Source organism: Histomonas meleagridis (genome assembly GCF_020186115.1).
Source record: "Histomonas meleagridis strain 2922-C6/04-10x chromosome Unknown contig_25, whole genome shotgun sequence".
NCBI lineage: Eukaryota > Parabasalia > Tritrichomonadida > Dientamoebidae > Histomonas > Histomonas meleagridis.
Genome location: NW_027150831.1, coordinates 437,111 through 457,264, shown reverse-complemented (window position 1 = coordinate 457,264; position 20,154 = coordinate 437,111). Strand labels below are relative to the sequence as shown.

Sequence of the window (20,154 nt, the reverse complement as noted above, 5' to 3'; positions counted from 1 at the left end):
TTGATTAATATAACCCATTAGGCTGGCTAGGATTTGAAAAAGTCCAGAAAAATTTGCAAAGAGCCGAATCCCTATTCATTATATTTAAATAGAATTAATTTTAATTAATGAAGAAATTAGCACTAGAACAAAATGATAATATGATAAAATACAAAATGAAATAAAATTATAATTTTTGTTTATTGAAACATTTAATTTATTTATATATTTTTTTATTTTATTGGTAAATATTTTTGTAATTTCGTTTGATATTCGTTTGGAAATATTCCAATTACAAAACTTAAGAATTCGGAATTCGACATTTCGTACAATGGATGCATTCTTATCATTGGATTGACTTCTGAAAAATGTATTGTTTTATATCCTTCCAAATAAAGATTAGAAATAGCCAAATGTCTCAAATATATTTCGAATGATTTTATTTTCATTTCATCATCAACATTAAATGTAAAAAGAAAATAGAAATAAAGATTATTATCAAATTGATAAGGAAGTTCAACATAACTATTTAAAATCATATCATATAAAAAGTTAAAATTAATATTTCGTTGTGTTAACCAAATATCAACATTTCGTTTATCTTCAAAATAAATATAGGAGATCGTTAAAATTAACGTGATCCTATCGTTAGTAAGTGATAAATCATTGAAATTTGTTTTGAATTGAAAAAGTTCAATGACTAAATTCATTATGTTGTGTTTCGTGTGCCCATTCCCTTGTTTGTATAATGAAATAGATAAATCTGAAAAGCGTTGATCAATGTATTTCTTTTGATATTTACTTGTAGAATATAATATGAAAAATTCTTCAATTCCTTCTTTTAAATTAATTCGAACAAAAAATGATAAAATTCCAAAAACATAAAAAATTATTTCTTGTTCAATTTTCATTTTATGATGTAAAAATGTTATAAACATTTTATGAAAAATATATATATTTTCAGTTATAACAAAATATTCATTTGGAAATCGTGAAAATATCGAATATGCAAATGCAATAGCATTTATATATTTGTTATCTTCAAAAAGAAATTCACAAAAAATCGGTAAAAAAGTTTCTTGAATAATTAAATAAAATTTCGGATGTATTAAAAAGACGCAAATTAATTCTGATATTTCACTTGAAATATACCCATTCTCTGAATATTTAATATACAAATTTTTATATATGTTTAAATATTCTGGAATTATATCTTCGTAATTATTTATACACTTAAATAGAATTTCATTAACAAGTTTAACAATTTCAATGATATTCCCATTAGAAATCATTTCCATAACATTTGTTAATGGTTTTAACGCATATTGGAAAAGATATTGAAAATTTTTCTGATTTCTTAATAATCGCTTTCGATATAAATAATGGAATTGAGAAATGGTTCGCGTGAAGTCCATTAATATAATCTTCCGGAATTTGTCGATTTAAATAAATGCAACACATGAAATATCGTCCAATCAAAATAGGATCTTCATTCGTAATTGGTGTTGGAAGCGGAAATTCATTTTTAACTTCAATATGTTCTAAATATGTAGAAAGAATATAATATAAAGTTTCTTCATTTCGATTGTTATTATTCATATTATTAAAATATGGAATTAATGTACTGAACGAAATATACTCTTGAAGAAATTCTTTGACATCTTCACGAAGAATTGTGTTCTCTTCAATATCTTCATTAATGTTATCAGTAACAAACTGTTCAACATCATTTAGCCAATTAAAATATTCATCTTCTGATGCAATGCAAAGTTGTATATAAATTGGAATTAATGAAATTTGATTCATTTCTTCATTGTTTTGAACAATATCAATAAACATTTTAAAGAGTTCAATTCCATACGTAGAAAAACTATAATGCGTGCCATCATTTAATACAATTTCTTTCGGAAATGGACAAAATTGAACTATTTGACTAAGTTGAAATGTGATAACTTTCAATTTTTCGAGACTTTCTGGAACAAGAGTAAGAAGTGGAACAAGTTCAATAAAAAATTGGTAAATTCGAAATTGTAATATTTTTGTATTGTGAAATATTGTAAAATGAAATTAAATAATGGAATAAAATTTTCTTCTTTTGTATCTTCTTTATTATCAAATTGATAACAAATAAAATTAGTAATACAACGTGATGATAAAACAATACTAAATATATCTGAAGATGTGGAAATGATTTCACATAAATATTGAAAGATGTTTTGTGTTATTAAATGATGAACTTCAATATAATGAAATAATGTATAAAGAATTCCATAAATTTGTTGTTTATTACTGTGAAATACAAATTCTTCAATGTTAGAAATATTTTCACCTAAAACTAACGAAACTTGATAAACAAGTGAATTATTCGAATCATTTAATAAAGGAATTAATGATTGAATCATTCCTAAATTTAATTGTAATTTACAATGACGAATTATAGATAATGATAAAAACTTAAAATTAATATCAACGTTTGGATTTAAAATTACATTTACAAACTGTGCTGATATTTCAATATTTTGATTGTTTGTTATTAAAAATTGTTGAATTTCATTCAGTTGTTCTGAATTACCTTCATGATAAGCAATAAATAAAGTTTTTGGAATGTTCATTTGAACAAACATTCTCAAAAAATGCAGGCCACCCCAACAATGATTTATAACGGTCGTCTTCAATCATAAACAAAAAGTGTTGAAAATATTTATTTGAACAAAATTAATGATTTTACTAACTTATTCATCATTTGCACATAATTTTCCCAAAAAGAAATTAAGGACTTTCGATATATTACCAAAGTAACATTTGACAATTAGAATTACTTTATAGACATCTTATTTACATATAATGCAAACTTATTTACCATTTGATAAATTATTTGCTATTTAGAACTGTATCTAATTTTTAAAATATTATAGCTCATATAACGAATTTACAATCTCATTTGTGTAACTTAAGAATATAAAAAAAAATTCTCACAATTATCTATTTATCAATTATATTTGTTGTTTTCCATACAGAATGGGCAACCACTCTGTTTAATTAATTCTGCGCATTCCTGGCAAATTGGGGGACCTACAATGTTTACATCTTAATTTTGCAGCCTTTTCATTACACTTCCTACAAATCACTGTTCTACTATTAGATCTTCTTGAAGACATCGCTTGTTGTTGTTGCTGTTGTTGTTTAATTTGATTGTTTTCATTTTGCTGCTCTAAATGTAAAGCAGCATCGAACGTTAACAAGATACCGTTTAAAGTTTGTTGTAATTTTTCGATATGTTTTTGAATATCATTTTGATCGTGTTGTAAAATTTTTTGAGCGATTTCTTGGTTTTCAATTTTTTGTCGTAAAACTGCATAATGGTCAAATTGCTTCCAAATAAAGTATCATATGATGCAATAAATAACAAAAACAAAATGTCCTTTGAACAAAAACGTTTTTATTTATTGATTTTTTGCACGATGAATACATTGTCTTTCCTTTTCTATCAGCGAATGTGCCTGGTCGACCAGCCGGCAAAGTTTCATTATATTTTCCGAGAACTCGTCCGCAAGTTCGCTTGTCTTCTGCTGCTTCTTAAACGTGATGACTCCCTTTGGCCGGTTCACTTTTGCGTAAAAGTCCTCGTTAAACACCAAATCGATGATTCGCGCCTCGAGCTCATCCACAGTGAGTTGGAGAAGCTCTGCGAGACGAACGAGCCGAATGTTTGTGTAATACATTGCAACAACTCGAAGACCATGTTCGATAACTCTTCGGCGCATTACTTCCTTACAATCATCTGCAATGAAAGAGCCATAGCTGTTCTCAAAGTCGGGCCACGGAACAAGTTCTTTCCCCATAAATACTGATAACAGATTTTTGGCATCGGGTAAAAGAGCTAAATCTTTGAGCGAATAGAGCTCATTGCAAAAGCGTAGTTGATCTGGCGAATGTGGAGCAAGAACGGCGTTGATAATTGCATTCATTAAATCATCATGGTTATTGTTAAGCTTATAAACATCATAATAAGCTTTGCCAATCTCAAGGAAATCTTTCGTGAACTCAGTGTGGTATTGAATAGAAAGTGTAAGGAATTCAAGGCGAAGATTTTCATCAGTAAATTTCTGATCGTTGATCTTTTCGGCACAAAGTGAGGCGCGAAGCTGATCTTTGCACTCAAGACAAAGCTTGAACTGATGGAGCATAAGACCAATTCTTTCCTTCTCATCCATCGTCGTCAAGATTTCGAGACGAAGATCTTGGAGAAGTTCCATACATTCTTGGAACTCTCCGCGCGCTTCGAGGTAGTCAACCAAAAAGCTTGTAAGTCTTGCCCTTTCGATTTCAACAAATATTTTTCCTTCTGTAACGTCACGTAATACCTTGATTAATGAAATTCTTGTTTCTTCATCTTGTATTAAGTTTAATGCTTCCATAGATAGTTGAACAATCTTTGTGACAGATGTTCTGGAATAACCACGGCGTTTGGAAAGTATTGCAACATTACTTCCAAGGTCTGTCCATCTCTTTTCTTTTATACATAAGTTGACAATTTCAGTACAAACACGAGTATTAGATTTATCATCTTTTGCAATTCTTGTTCTACGCTCAAGTGCATGTAATCCTTCAATAGCAGAATCGAAAGGAAGTGAAAGAAGTTCGGGAAGTTGAGAATCAACTATTGGCTGAAGAGATTGATTTTCTTCATCCATTTGGATAAAATGTCAAAACCGTTCTATCCAACCAACTTAGAGTAAACGGTCGCATGACACCGTTTATTTATTTGACGACCGTTATAATAATACATGATTTTATTTATCACTTTAGCAATAGAAAAATGGGTTGGATATATATACAATAACAAAACAAACCCAATCAAATTCATTGCAAATGTTGAACATGTCAATGATTCAATTAATGTTTTTCTAATCTCAAATAATCAATTATTCTTCAAAAAAATTTTAATTCAAAAAGATCATGAAGACATCAGCATAAAGTTAGACGAAGGTAATTATTTACTTGCTAATTTGAAATATTCGATGGATGGAACATATTTGTTCGGAAAATACAATGATTCAATTCAATTCTCATACTCTCAACCAAAAGGCATTCTTTTCTTGAGTTCAAGATCTTTTTATATTACATCATTTAAAGACCATTTTAATTTATTTTCAATAAATGCTGGCATATCTGGTCCTCTTAAATTTTTTTTATGGGGATTTTCCTGGACTCTTTTTGTAGGTTGGCTTGCAAAGATAATAAGAGGATATTTTTCTTAATCATTTTATTTTTTAACACTAAAGATAGTTTTAACGGTCGCTAATGTGAAACGGTTAATTGAATAGTTTACAAGTCTGACATTTTTCTGGTCCAACCACAAAAATGACTGAAGAACCAAAACAAGAACCAATTCAAGAGCCAAAGCAAGAACCAGCACAAGAACAAAAGCAAGTTATCAAAGTAACAGAAGATGGAAAAGTCACAAAGGTAATTCTTAAAGCAGGATATGGCATGAAACCAAGACGTGGTCAAAAAGTATCTGTTCATTATACAGGATATTTACTTGATGGAACAAAGTTTGATTCATCAGTTGATAGAAACAATCCATTTATGTTTCAGATAGGCAAGGGTGTTATTTCTGGCTGGAATAATGCACTTTTGTCAATGAAACTTGGCGAAAAATCGGAGTTCACACTAGCACCAGAATATGCATATGGAGCACGTGGTGCACCACCCAGCATTCCAGGAAATGCAACTTTGAAATTTGAAATTGAATTATTAAAGATTCATAAATAAAGTCATTCCAACACTTTAATTTTATTAAACAATTTATTTTTCAACATTTTTTGGCGTAATCATTTTATCGATAATTGGAACAGTTTTTACAGTTAAAACGCAAATTCATAGAAAAGTGACAATATAAATGTTTTTACTTCTTGTGGCTTCTGGTGTTTCAACAATTTCAGTCTGCGTTGATTACACAGGAAATAACAGTGCAATATGTCCTACCGGAGCCACGTATTATCGGAAAATTGAAGATGTATCATTCTTAATTTCAGAAGATTTAGTAATTTATGCCTTATCAGCTGATAAAGGGTCATCTGTTTTTCTTAATTTCACAGAAATCAATGAAAACATTAAGTACACAGTCAGTGGTTTAAATAAAGTGAATGTTTCTGTCATTACAAATCCCAAGATGAAATATCTTCGTCTTCGAGGCGTAACTATATTACCAAACAATGGTACCAAAACAGATCTCATTGCCCGCGAAATTAGTATATTGAGCTCAATCTCTCCAGAAAATAATATTGTCAATATTGATTGCGGTACTTTCACACATGACATCGACATAATTCCATACCTTGGTGATGTTGTTGCTTATAAGTATTCTTTATCAGAAGTCACATCAATACCAAAATCCTACACAGTTAAACTCGACAACTCAAGAAAAGAACTTACAACAAGCACTTATGCCACTGTACAAATAACTGGTGCAAATGAAACCGATTTAAATATTACTCCAGAATATATTAATTTCAAACTTACAAATGAGGAAAATTCAGTCACCATTATTCCGGATGGTTTTCATATTATGTATTACACGGCTGAAAAACTTAACCTTGTTATCGATGATTCGGCTACGAGTAAATCATTTTATTCTGTATGTCAATTAACATCAGAAAATACATTAACATCCAAAATTACAATCAACAATTTGATGCCGTATTCAATTTCAAACAATGGTTTCATTTTGATTGGAAGTCAATTATCAGGAGATTATACTGGAGATATGAGCCATGTCAGAATTATCCTAAAGAGTGTTGATACGGTCAATCATCTTTCAAACATTACTCTTAACACTCCTGGATCAACATTATATTCTGTTACAATTCAAAATAATAACACTGTAACATTTACCAACCCAAATCCCCATCTTTATGCAATTCAATCAGAAAGTGATTGCGTTGTTAAATGCACAGATTTGAGTATGATGACACTTATCTTAAACGGAGGTCATCTTTCACTTGAAGACTTGGGTACAACCGCCATAAACTATTCAATTCAGTTTAACGGCGGAACCGCCAGAATTCCAATACTTTACACCGGCGGTGAGACGTTTGTTGGGATTCAAGTTTTCATGTCTTTGTATGAAGATTCAGAGCCTACACCGACGTCAGCGATTACTATTGGTCATTTAATTAACAATGGCATCTTTAAGTTTGGCTTCTATGAACCGACCGAGACAACTACATCAGTTCAAAGTATTCTTGAGTATTATTATGCATTATCACATTCTACAATAAATTATGTAAATTATACTACGCCAATAATAGTTGTAGAAGATGGACAATTTGATATTACTAAGTTTGGACCTTCTTATGATGAATTATTTTCAATGCCCGGATTACAAAAAGAGAATTGCGTATTTTCATTAGTTAGTAATGGTACAAATATTTATCTTAATATGCCTTATGAACCTTATGTAGTTCAACCACGATTCTGTCATGTCTTTGATTCATGTTTTAGTTCGATGCCTGAAGCAAGTGAATACAGAAGTTATTTGACACCCCTTACAGAAAAAGTGACGTTCAGGTTCACTTATTCAATGAACGATGGCGAGTCAATTTACCTCGACGATAGACTGGCAAACGTTGACATTGCAATCGATTCATTCTTATCGTTAGAAGACGATGGAATTCGAGCGAAGTTTACCAATGGTGAAATACTTACGAAGAGTATAACAATTGAAGATGTCTTTGAATCAGAAATTAACTTGTCTTCTAACAAATTAACAAAAGCAGATTTTAGTTATGGCCATTTAAAGCCATATGTTTCTCCATCTAATTTCGATGAATTTTTAGTTTCGTTTGATCAAACTTCTTATATTAACTTTGATAATTGTAATAGTGATGTAAAATTAACCGATATGTTACGATACAATGAAGTGAACGTCACTTTTGACGAAAACGGTTGGCGGTTATACGGAAAGAACACTGAAGAATTATCAGAACTTTACCCAGGCGATGGCGGTTATATGCCACGAATTAATGGAAAAGTCACTTTTACAGAAACGACCGATAAAATTTCCAGAACCGTTTCAATGATATTAGCGTCTGACAAAGTTAGTCAAATGAATTTCAATGATGTACGCGGAATCCGTTTAATTGGAAATAATTGGTCAAATTATAATATACAAAATGAAGCGCCAATTGTAGTCACTGGAGTTAAAGGTAGTTTAAGTCTTAATACAGAATCAGAAATATTGCCGATACAATTTAAAGATGCTGGTTATATGGCAGCAATAACAGTTACAAGTGAATTTAAAGATTTAACATTCCCATATCCAATGGAACTGAATAATGAGTTTTATCCAATGTTTAAATCTGATTTAAATTTGAAATTTAATGAAATTAAAGCAATTGGAGATTCAAAGTTTTATGGAAATGTGTCAATTGATAAATGTATTGTTGAAAGAGATTCAAATTTCTATTCAATCGAATCAAATATTAACGAGTTAATAATGTATGGAAATACAACATTTGATAACTTTAATGCTAAAGTTAATAAGATATCGATTACATTGGCTTCAAAAACAGATGTTATACCAACGCTTAAAAACGTCGACGAATTTAACGAATATAACTTATGCGGCCAGGAATTCGATTGTAATGAATACTTGGAAAATCTTGCAAACAAAAGCGATGAATACGTATATAAGTGTTTGACTGTTAATGAAACTTATAGTTGTTTGAATATCGTCAAACGGACTGAAGAAACCACTACAGTAATTACCGAAGTCACTACATCCGAAGGCCCAACTGAAGTCACTACATCCGAAGGCCCAACTGAAGTCACTACATCCGAAGGCCCAACTGAAGTCACTACATCCGAAGGCCCAACTGAAGGCCCAACTGAAGTCACAACAACTCAGAGTATGACTGAAGCCGCTTCTTCCGATGTAACTGAGGTGACATCTGACGTCACAAGTGAAGTCACTTCTGTTGAGACATCAAACACCACATCAAGCGATAGCAGCAATAAGAAAACGGTTACTATCGTCGCATCAACGGTTTCATGTGCTGTTGTTGTGATTGTTGCTGTTATAGTTGGTATTGTGATCTATCTGAAAAGGAAGAATAAGGTAGTGAAAGGCGACGAAACATCGTCACTTCAACTTTCAATGGTCTGAGTAAAAATATCAGTGGAAATTATATCGTTTTAGGAAGATTTCAACTTCGTCATTCGACTGATTAACAGGAAATAACCAAAACTTTGTTAAAATTCTTTTTATTTTAGTTACAAAAGAATTTTATTATATGATTCTTTATGTTAAAGTAATTCAGTTATTTTAGAATGATGTTGTGAAATTAATTTGATGATTTTATGTTAATTCATTTCTTTACAAATAAAATTTTATCTGGTTGAAAAAAATAAGACTTCAATTTGCAAATAACAAAAAAATTTGTATTTATTAAATAAATAAAAATATTTTGTTCTTAAAACATGTTTATTTATATTTGACTTATAAATTTTTCTTCTTTGAAATCGTCTGCAAATGGATCTTCTTCAATATTTGAATTATTAATACCAACTGAAAATGTATTATCTATTTCATTAATTTTATTATTATTTTCATCTGATATATTCATTTCTTCTTCATTTTGTTTTCGCTTCTTGTTTTGATATTTAATCATAAATATTACAATTCCTACAATTATCAAAACTATCACAATAGCACCGCATATAATACCAATTAACAAATTTGATATCGAATTATCTTTTGGTGTAACATTAGTTACAACTGATATATGTAAGTCAGAATAATAACTATAATAAGACAAATAATATATATCAGTGTAATCGTAATAAATGACATTTGTCGATATTTAACTATAAGTGGATTCAAATGTTAACAATGTAATTGTATTTATATATTTACTATAAAATGTAATCGTATGTGTAATAGATAATTAGTGAGTTAAAGTGAACGAATGTGTTAAAGTTAAAGTTACATCCGATGGAAGTGAATGTGAATAAGCAACTGATGCAATGAATGTGTTGGTGAATGTATCGCTTTCTTTCAATGTGTTTGACATGATAAATTTATCACTTTGTGTGAATGTTTGTGTTGGCGGGAGACATTTGTCAAGTGTTGTTCCCTTAGTAATATTCATATTTCCAAATGTTTCATTTTGATATGTTCCAGTGTCATAACTAATTTCCCATTTATATTAACAAATGCATCATTTTTTATTACTGATGTTAATGAAGGTCATTCTCTGAATGCAAAATTTTCAAGGTCTTAAACATTAAAAATTATAACACTTGAAAGAGACATACACAAAGCATTATGTGACGTGATAAGATTTAGACATTTGAAAACACCAACTTTTGTTATAAGAAAGTTTCGATTAAACAGTCGTTGAGCTTTTGTGTCAAAATATCTTCAATTAAAACCGTTCACTGTGCTATTAGCGCCTATTTTAAATCCGATCATATCGTATTTACGAATTTTTGTATCACCGATAAATTCAATTTCTACGGTTTCCCAAAACAATTCGACATGTGATCAATTAGATGCAAAAAGCGTTTCAATTTCAAAAACAATTTTACTAAAATAAACTTAAATTTCAGGTGCTGAATCTGAGTATTTGCTCTTTTTCTTCTTCAAGACGACATTTATCACCACAACAATCACCGCAATCACTAAAACAACAGCAATGACAATTGCCGCAATTTCGCCACCGCCCAGCGAACTCGAATTCTGTCCATCAGAATTGGAACTAATTGCACCAGAAGTTACATTACCTTCTTCATATTCATTGGTTGTCTAAGTCACTGTCTCTGACTCTTCCGCCGGTGTAAAGGAGCCTTCGCCTGACAACAGCACGCCGTCGTCTGTTATGAATCCTGCGATTGCGACTTCGCCATTGATGTCCCTGATTTTCAGTTCGTGGACACTTTCGGCGTCGATGTCGTTCATTATGAACAGCAGCGACATGTACAGACGCGTTTCCGCTCCGTTCGCGCGCGAGTTCTTTTGTGACGTTGTCATTTTGCTCGTGTCGAATGTTCCGATTTCTTCGTCATCCAAATACACTTTCGCACTTCCCCCGTATTCGTAAAGATCGCCAATGATTCCGATGTTGCTCGTGTTACGGAACTCAAACGATATTTCGCCTTTGCTTCGTCCAATGTATCCTTTGCCGTTATAGTACACGCCTGCGCGCTGTTCTGTCATTTCGCTGATTTTCATTTGCGAATGTGTAATTGGTACGATGTGCTTGCAGCGCGCGCTTTGCTTGAACTCGATCTTGCGTATTGACGTGCCGCCAGGATTACCGTTCATCCATGTTTCCGTGTTATTGTACGTGTACAACTGAAGTTTCGAACATGTGTACGATCTATCAAATAAAATGTCGTCGTCATCAGACGTGTAATGTCCAAAGTAAATCGTTTCGTTGTCACATCGTAATTCAATCGTAGAGTTCATTTTGAATGTGTTTTTGTTACTTCCCAACACAATTTCATTAAATGAAGTATATCCTGCAAAGTCAATTTCGAACTCTTGTGGAAACGGAACTTCTGAAACTGCGCGCGTGCGACAATTATCGCATTGTCCACCATTTACTGAATTGTTAATGCCTTCGCCACTTAAAAGAGGAGGATATTTGGAAAATGTGAAATTATCTGGCGATGGAATTATGGAATTCGTGCCTTTGTAATCGAAGTTCCATGAAAATGTCGGAATCGTCGGCACAAAGTCAATGATTTCTGTCGAACCATAACCATTGAGAACAATCATATTCTGTGAAACATCGATGACACTGTCAGAGTTGAAATTACCGTTCGAATCTTTAATGCGATATCCAACACTTCCGCCGCCATCACCATCAGCATTTTGCATCACAAATTGATAATAATATTCTTTACCTTCTTCAAGTCGAATTTCTTCTGATGGATAATTCGTATTATAATTCGTGTGCCATTCATTTAAAATTAAGATTAAATATGGCGCATCGTCTGTTGGATTTCCTTTGAGTTCATGTTCACTGATATAAAACGCTGCCTCTTCGTCATGCTTCATATAGAATACGTATGTGCCGCTCTGTCGTGGAACAATTTTTCCCTTATTGATGCAGAGCCATGGGAGTGTCGAATAATTCAAATTATTATTGATCTTAATTCCAGTAGTGAGATATTTGTCCTCGTATTCCTTGTCTTGTATGCTGTTGAAGCCATGCGTCAAATTGCCTGACTTAAAGTCGATGTTATAATATGAAAATGTTTCGCCAAATTGCACTGTCGGCTGTATCTTGACAATGCACGTCGTTTCTTCCTTGTTGACAACATCACGATAAACAACATAAAACTTATTGAGTAAGGTGCCTTTCGGTGTGTAATCGTATGTACCTTCGTCAACTAAGTCAAATGTCGCGTTTTCGCCGCCATAATATCGAACAAATTCGAAGTCGTGCATTCCATATTTCGCTCGCGTTAATATGTCGCGTTTGAAGTATAGTCGCGTCGTTTCGCCTGCAGGAACTTGATACGGACGCGACGTTTCCGTTTCTTCACCATCAACGATATATCCGCATTGGTAAACAAGTCCAATCGGATGAAATTCTTTGTAACCTGCTTTGCGAACTTCTTCCAATGATTCTTCCTTATAATAAGTCGTGTCATTGAGATTCGCCGCAGCAATTAATGACGCATACGAATTAAAAATATGGTATTAAGTTACGCTGTAATACTTTGCACGCGGTCATGAAGTAACGCGCAGGCCGTGTGAGTGTAGTTGAGTCACCATCGCTGTGATAGTAATATGTGTTATAGCGATCTGCATGAATGATTTCGAGCGTTTTCTCTTGGCCAAATGCATACATAAGATTCGCATAAAGTGTTAACACAACATTACCTCCTTCGTAGTTAAGAATTCCGTTTTGATGTGTAACATATGACCAGCCATCATTGGAAGTGGCTGACATTGTTCCGTCACCATTTGGTGTACGTGTGGAACTAATCGGCGTGTAAAGTGAATATGTAATTATCGCATATATATTATTCGATGCTTCCCCATATCTCTCGAAGCCCCAATCCTGGAAGTGGTGTCCGTACTCGTGAATGGTTCCCCAGCAGCCCTGGCGCTGCGAGTTATAATTAACAATTGATCCTGACCAATAATTCGGTGCTCGAACAATATTTGCGCCTTGTACTGCATAAGCTTCCCCAACTCGAACATACGAATCTAAGTACCAATAATTTGGATTTTGAACTCTTCCATCACTTCGGCGATCATTGTATGCGATCTCTCCACCACTGTATGTAATGACACTAACGCCGCGTAGAAATGCCATCGCATCATTTAGTTGTGTTGCACTGCGTATTGTTGATGATGGTAACTGAATATGAACTGCACCGGTGTCTAAGAATGTGTACGGACCTGGATATTGGCGAATTGTGTCTTCCCATTCTTCATCGGTAGTGGAACCATATCGGAAATATGGTGATAATATTACGCCTGAAATGTTGACTTCAAAATTGTTGGTATATTTATCAATACCAAAACTAAAAACAAGATTTCCACCAAGTGGCCATCCAAATTTGGTAACACGACCTGTAATACTAATTTTTGTGGTACATCCTAATATTGGATAACGTGGAGTTCTTGTGACATCATCAACATTTTCTGCATGATTGTTAACTGTAATTGAGACGCCGTTAGCATGCTTCTCAGGAAGTTCAATCGTTATTAACTCGCCTGGTGGAACATATAATGCTGTAGTATGTTGTTCTGCATAATTCGGATTAAATATGTAACGAACTTTGTAACGTTTTGCATTGGAAATAAGTTCTTTGTCACCATATAATTGTTCAACTCCAACAGGATGAGCATAAAGTTCATCCTGTGTAAGATCTGGTGAATTCTTACAAAAGTCTTCTTTTATTGCTGTAGCTTCTGTTTTGACAGCATTTGCATCTATTGGGTTATATGACCTTGCCAACCATAATCAGATTCTGCAATTTCTGGATATCTATCTGGGTGTAACGCATGTAATTCAGAAACTGACTTGATATTTGAAGGCTTTGATACTTCTTCAAGAATTTCATAACTATCAAATTCTTGTGTTTGAACAGTGTCTGTACCGGGATGACCTACAACAGATTTAGTGTAGCTAAAACTTTGATGTACAAATATTGCTTGCAGCAAGAAGCAAACAATCATCGAAGTGTTCAAACCGTTTCTTTTTTCAAATTTTGAATTGGAAAGATTACCCTCCGAAGTAAACATATCAAAATTGTGTTAACACAATTGAAACTACTTTTTAAATTGATAAACAAATGCTCCATCAACAAAAATAAAGTTTACACCAATTTTCCATAAGTTTACCACCACGAAACATTTGCATTAAAATTATTAATCACCTTTATCTTAGTTCCCATAAAGATATTAATACGCAATGGCTTTATGTGTAATGATTATTTCATTACTTTGAAGTGATAACAGATGACAAATTTTGGCACATAAATTAATGAAAAACAAAACGAATGTCATGCGGAAGTAAGTTGGTGGGCGACTCAGCTCCACTTCTGCCGCCGATTCCAAAAACGCAGTCAAAGTTTTACTGAATTCGCATTTGCGTTCGTTCGTAATTCGAAAGTATTTATACACTTTGTGCACAGCGAATTTAAACATTGCAACGGAAATGTTCTTTATTACATCCACGCGGAGGGTGCGGCGCGTCTCTGATTCTCTTTCCTCAGAACGGCCTCCAGCCCGTGTCCGGCGCGTTCTCGAGCGCGATTCTTTGTTGGGCGCCCTGCACGCCCTTGCGAACAGAGTGTTCCACAGCTCTGATTCGATCAGCGGCCTTACGTTCGACACGACGAACAAATGTCTTCGCGCGCGCGACACAGCGACGTTTACTCTTTCGGGCGAGTCCACAAACGCCGTCTTCTTTGTCTTCGCTGTTGTTATGATAACAACTTCTCTTTCGTCGCCTTGGAACGCGTCCACGGTCGACACGTCAACAATTGTTCTCTTTCGCTGTCCGTCCACAGTCAGACCTTCGCAGATGAGTTCCACCTGCGCCTTGTAGAACGCGATCACGCCAATGTCTCTCGCACTGATGCCAGCGTCGACCAAATACTTCACAAGGTTCACCACTGTGATTGCCTCCGCTGCGTTGCAGATGCTTCCTCCTCGGTATTGCTCAGCTCCGCATTTCACATCAAACAAACACATCGTCGGAAGGGTTTCCAGAACTGGCCTCCGGTCATCTTCGGTGACGCCGTTTTTGACCATTCCCTTATAAAACAAACAGCTGCATATGTCAGCGATTGACGGGTGACATCTGTATTGTGTCTGCAGCATAACAGGCGGAAACCGTTTGGAGACTCGCGAGAAAAGTGGCCGCCCGTAACCGTTCGGCGCACTTTTGCTTAACGTCGGCGGCAGTTGTAGGGGGTCCCCGGCGCAGATCAGCCGTTTACAGCCGAAGGAAATTGGGAGCAACGATACGGGCTCCGTTTGCTGCGAACACTCGTCCAAAATGACAAAAGAAAACTTTTTGTTCGACATAACGCTGAAGGACGTCGCAGCGCAAGTGGCACCTACAACTCTGACGCTGTCTATCTTGGATTTCTTTTGGTTATATTCATTTTGCGCGTTTTCTAATGCGCGTTGCACCACACTCCGCTCACTGTTATCAGTCTCCGAAATTATCAAATGCAGTTCGCTAATCGCTTCGTCGTTGCCGTGGCCGGTTACATACGGAAGAAGATTCTTTTTGATTTTTTTGACTGAGCCGACACGTGTAAAGTCCTCAAATTCGTATTCGATTAAATTGTTCAATATGTTATCGACTGCGACGTTTGTTGACGAGGCTATGAGCACTTGGTCATCGAGGTGAAGCAGCTTTAGTATCCGGTCTATGAATATTATTATGATGGAAAGTAACTTACTTTTACCTGCGCCAAAGATTCCGTGAATTAATAACAGCGGCGTCGCAGTGTTTGGATGGAAAAAGTCAATCACTTTCATTAACGAAAGTTTTTGATATTCATTCAAATGATACTCGTTACTAATTTCTTCGGCAATATTTCGGATTTCTTCAATTTGTTTATCATTAAGAAGAAAATCATTTGTTACTACATTTTGTTGATTGTTATTAAGTAATACAGGTAAAATTGGTAAACTACTCTCATCTAAACTAAATAATTTGGAAATGGATAACTTCTCTGATTGGACATTAAATAAACGAATTGATGTGACTTTAATTTGCATCGGTAATTCAATTAAACGATTATTAAAAAAAGGTGTTATTTCTAAACGGTTTCTCTGGGATACCCCATACGACTCCGATACAACAAATATGGGGGAAATGTGATCTGAGAAAATCACCCACAAATCATCTTTTGAGTACTCTACATTGTCAAGTTTGTCGTCGGAAAAAGTACAGCGTGTAAACGTTGTTCTTTCTGATTAATGTTGACTCGTGATAACTAATGTTACGCACATGCATAAAGTTGATGACTGTCGCAATGGACCTGACATCTCTCCTTGATGGCGTGATTATGTCCGGTTGAATTGGTTGATAAAAATTACACTGTTTACACTTGTAATAATAATTCCCTTTTTTGTCAACGTTAAATGCTGCAGGACCATGCGCTTTACAACGAGGCGCTTTGTTGGATGCAGAAAATAACGCTGCAACATACATCTTATACACTTCATTGATTTTGTAATTTAACTCATATGAAATCCCATCTAAAAAAGCGGTTTTGTAATCGTCGAGGCATTCAAATTCAAATGGAACCGTCGGAACTTTGGGAGCAAGTTTCCCGCCCCAGCTGATCGCAATGATGTTGTCTTTCGTTTGGTTGACGTCAGTTGACTCATAGCCAGTCGTCCTTTGTGGAGACTTAAAGTCAGTGTTCGGATCAACGGGGAAATCTTCGTATGAAAGGCTTTCGTCAGGGCGTTTTCGTTTGGTACCGTCTTGCATGCTTTCCTTTATCGAGCTGAGATTGGTTTCATGCGTAAGTGTGATTTCGTTGATTGACTTGGTGACTTTAAATTGATCAAGTGGCGAAGGATTGTCTGAATAGAAGTTTAAAATCTCATCAAATGTCCGCGGTTTAACAAGAATTGTCTTGGGTGGTTCTTCTGGAACAGTAATTACTGGTTGACTTGACTTTATTGGACTTGGTTGTACTTGGACATTAAGATGTGGGACATGGGTTCTCTCTGGGCTTTGTTTTTCTGGTGAATTTCTGGTTTGATGAAGAGGAATAGATCGAGGAGCTACAAATCTGTTAGCACCTGCTGTTCGAATTGGGCGAACTAATGTCCTTGGAGGTGGTGGAGGTGGTTCTTCCTTTTTTTCTTCGGTTGAACCTGAATCGTATGAGTCAATATTAACTATAAGTTTTCCGACTCGAAGATCTTCACCAACTGGAGGAACTCCTTCTTCTGATTTATAAATAGAATTTTCGACGATTGTTCCTTCTAAATCTCTGATTTCAAATCTATAACGATTTTGAAAATTCTTTTTGAATGTTTAATTATTGCTATACCATCATCCCACTTCTTCCTCTTTTGTGTTAGCATTTTTGTAAAGCAAACCTTTGCATGGAGTTCTTCTCCCATTTACCCAGCAAAAGTGAAGTTCTCTCGAGCTATAGCATCAAGGTTCAAGCCGTCGCAATTGAATGCATAATAATCGTAGAGCTACTTCACTCTCTTTGATAAGGCACTTTTCCTTATATTGAAAACAGCATACAACTTTTTCACATTATTTTGATCGTTTATTTTCTCGTTAATTTTAAAAAAAAAAACATGAAAAAACTTTATTTTTACAATCCCTTACTTATCAAAAAGACTGAATATAGTATACCTTTGTCTATTAAGATTAAACATGATCCTAATGAAGAAATTTATAAAAAATACAACTTATTATGAAGCAAGTTTAAGATGCTTCCACTTGCTAACATAGGTGTATGTATATAGAAATGTCCACATAAATATTTCTGTGGGTTTTGTCCACATAAATTTTTGTTTCCATTACAAAATTCTAATATAAGCCTGAGATTTATACCACCATACGAGAAATTCCCATGAAGTTCAAAATAAGGTTTAGAAACATCCTCTTTCCTTTAATAGCTTATACTTCAATGTTATATTAATACTTGAAATCATTATTCGCGTAAATTGAGGTAGGTATATAATGCGGTCGGGACGATCCCAAGGACCCTAGGGATGATAATAAAACATAATAATTTCTCCGATTTTTATTTTGTACACAAACAATTAATAGAATTTTTTGATAATTCCATTCGAATTTCAATCCCAATTACTGAAAATAAGCAACCACCGTTAAATCAAAATGTTCATTATTTAGAAATAGTTTTAAGTTATGAATTGTAATGTAAATTTGGACGATGGTATGAATCATACATCTATGAGTCATGGAATGATGAAATTAATCGTACATTATTGAATAATGTAATGGTTAAAAACCAACATAAAAACGAAACAACACAGACCGCATTCGATTTAAAGCCAGATCATTTTCAAGGACACTTAAATTATAATAAACAAATAAATGATGTTTATTTATTTTCTTTTTCATAACGTGATACATATATTTCACTATTTTGTTTTAAAGCTGAAAATGGGATTGGTTTCTTAAATATAATTGTATTTGTAAATGATACTTTTTTATGTTTCCCTATATCTTTTAGATTTGTAATTTCAGGAATATTCAACCTATTTTTGCTGTGATAGGTTACTATAACCTTATGTTTATAATTCGACATTTATAAAAAATGATTTAAATTTTATTAAATAACAATGAATTTTTGGAACTAAACTATGACAAATGGGATGCAGGCGTCCTTAAAAAACGCCTGGGATTCGGCATAGTGTAGTTTCAAATATTCAAAACAATATATATATAAATAATATTTCATTATGACTTTTGACCAACTAGTGCATTTGCTACACCATCTATAACAGGTGAGAATTTATCTGCTATTTTAATTTCTTTTGCAATAGCACCTGCATGTCCAGGTTAATTTTCAATTCCAAATATCTTACCTACTGTATTTACAACAGGTTTGGCTACTTTATTCCAAACATCACCAACAAATATACCAACTAATATTATGATTTTATCTCTGATCCAAGCACCTGTATTTTTAAATCCATTTTTAATTTTGTTCCATAAATTCCAAGCGATAAATAATAATAAAAATTAATTATTAATTTTATTTATTGATAAAATATAAGATGGATCTTGTCATTTGCTTCATTACCTATATTTTTAAACGATGGGATTATTTTATCACCGATTTCGAATATTTTATCCACAGGTAACTTTTTAAGAAATTTTATTTTATTAATGTCTTCTATATGTTGTTTAGCAAATTCATAACCTTTCACAATATTAGGACTAATTTTTGTGAATCCTTCTTTTTGCCTTTATTAAGTGAAGGTCCTATTTTCTTTATTCCGTTTTTAATTTTATTCCAAACATTTCAGCCCATTTAAAAATTATGAAAAAAATATTATCATTTTATCAATGTATGATAATAATACGCAATTCAAAAATGAACAAGATGATCAAATTAATGTTGGAGTTTATTTTGATCGTCTTAAAGATTTAATTACTAAAAATGATGGTACTCGTTTTTTTATTTTAAGAACTGAAGATTGTAATGATCAAAATGCTCCTTTTAATCAATCTCAAGAAACTAGATTAATAATTACTCATGGTGATCATATGATTTCACAAATAATTGAAGGTTTTATTTATTTTAAAATTAGAATAACTATACAATTATCAAAAGCTATTAATTCTAGTAATTTACAAGATCCTGAGAATTTAGCTAAAATGAAGCTTGATCAAAAACGATATCCCACCTAATTGAATGGATACTGTTTATAATTAATCGTTCCATGGAATCTGAGTTCAAGATGATGAGTCAATGTATGATTTAGAGGCGCCTAGAAGTGATACAGCTAATCTGACAGGGAAAAAATGACTCTGAGATCGAGAGAGAAACAGGTCATTGCAGAAAATTTGTTCGAATGGTTAGCAATGAATTATTGAATAATTCTGTTTTACACCAAAATTCTCATATTGGAAGACCTTCCATCATTAACTCGGAATTAACGGATAAGGTCAA

The 20,154-nt window shown here is 33.5% G+C and overlaps 6 protein-coding genes across 6 annotated transcripts; 2 read left to right on the top strand and 4 right to left on the bottom strand.

The window, feature by feature from the left end:
* Nucleotides 1–3,422: 3,422 nt before the first annotated feature.
* GO595_004179 (26S proteasome non-ATPase regulatory subunit 12) lies at nucleotides 3,423–4,673 on the bottom strand (the record flags this gene model as incomplete). Its single annotated transcript, XM_067917282.1, has 1 exon — nucleotides 3,423–4,673. The coding sequence occupies one exon, from the start codon at nucleotides 4,671–4,673 to the stop codon at nucleotides 3,423–3,425; it is 1,251 nt and encodes a 416-aa protein (XP_067775717.1).
* Nucleotides 4,674–5,343: 670 nt separating this feature from the next.
* GO595_004178 (FKBP-type peptidyl-prolyl cis-trans isomerase) lies at nucleotides 5,344–5,757 on the top strand (the record flags this gene model as incomplete). Its single annotated transcript, XM_067917281.1, has 1 exon — nucleotides 5,344–5,757. One exon carries the CDS (start codon nucleotides 5,344–5,346, stop codon nucleotides 5,755–5,757), a length of 414 nt encoding a protein of 137 aa, XP_067775716.1.
* A 127-nt stretch (nucleotides 5,758–5,884) lies between these two features.
* Nucleotides 5,885–9,151, top strand: GO595_004177 (uncharacterized protein; the record flags this gene model as incomplete). The annotated part of the gene is made up of 1 exon (XM_067917280.1): nucleotides 5,885–9,151. The coding sequence occupies one exon, from the start codon at nucleotides 5,885–5,887 to the stop codon at nucleotides 9,149–9,151; it is 3,267 nt and encodes a 1,088-aa protein (XP_067775715.1).
* A 1,641-nt stretch (nucleotides 9,152–10,792) lies between these two features.
* Nucleotides 10,793–12,442, bottom strand: GO595_004176 (Immuno-dominant variable surface antigen-like; the record flags this gene model as incomplete). Its single annotated transcript, XM_067917279.1, has 1 exon — nucleotides 10,793–12,442. The coding sequence occupies one exon, from the start codon at nucleotides 12,440–12,442 to the stop codon at nucleotides 10,793–10,795; it is 1,650 nt and encodes a 549-aa protein (XP_067775714.1).
* A 241-nt stretch (nucleotides 12,443–12,683) lies between these two features.
* On the bottom strand, nucleotides 12,684–16,249 carry GO595_004175 (protein ZGRF1; the record flags this gene model as incomplete). Its single annotated transcript, XM_067917277.1, has 2 exons — nucleotides 12,684–13,959; nucleotides 14,634–16,249. 2 exons carry the CDS (start codon nucleotides 16,247–16,249, stop codon nucleotides 12,684–12,686), a joined length of 2,892 nt encoding a protein of 963 aa, XP_067775713.1.
* Nucleotides 16,250–16,397: 148 nt separating this feature from the next.
* On the bottom strand, nucleotides 16,398–17,575 carry GO595_004174 (uncharacterized protein; the record flags this gene model as incomplete). The annotated part of the gene is made up of 2 exons (XM_067917276.1): nucleotides 16,398–17,470; nucleotides 17,542–17,575. 2 exons carry the CDS (start codon nucleotides 17,573–17,575, stop codon nucleotides 16,398–16,400), a joined length of 1,107 nt encoding a protein of 368 aa, XP_067775712.1.
* Between the last annotated feature and the right edge of the window lie 2,579 nt (nucleotides 17,576–20,154).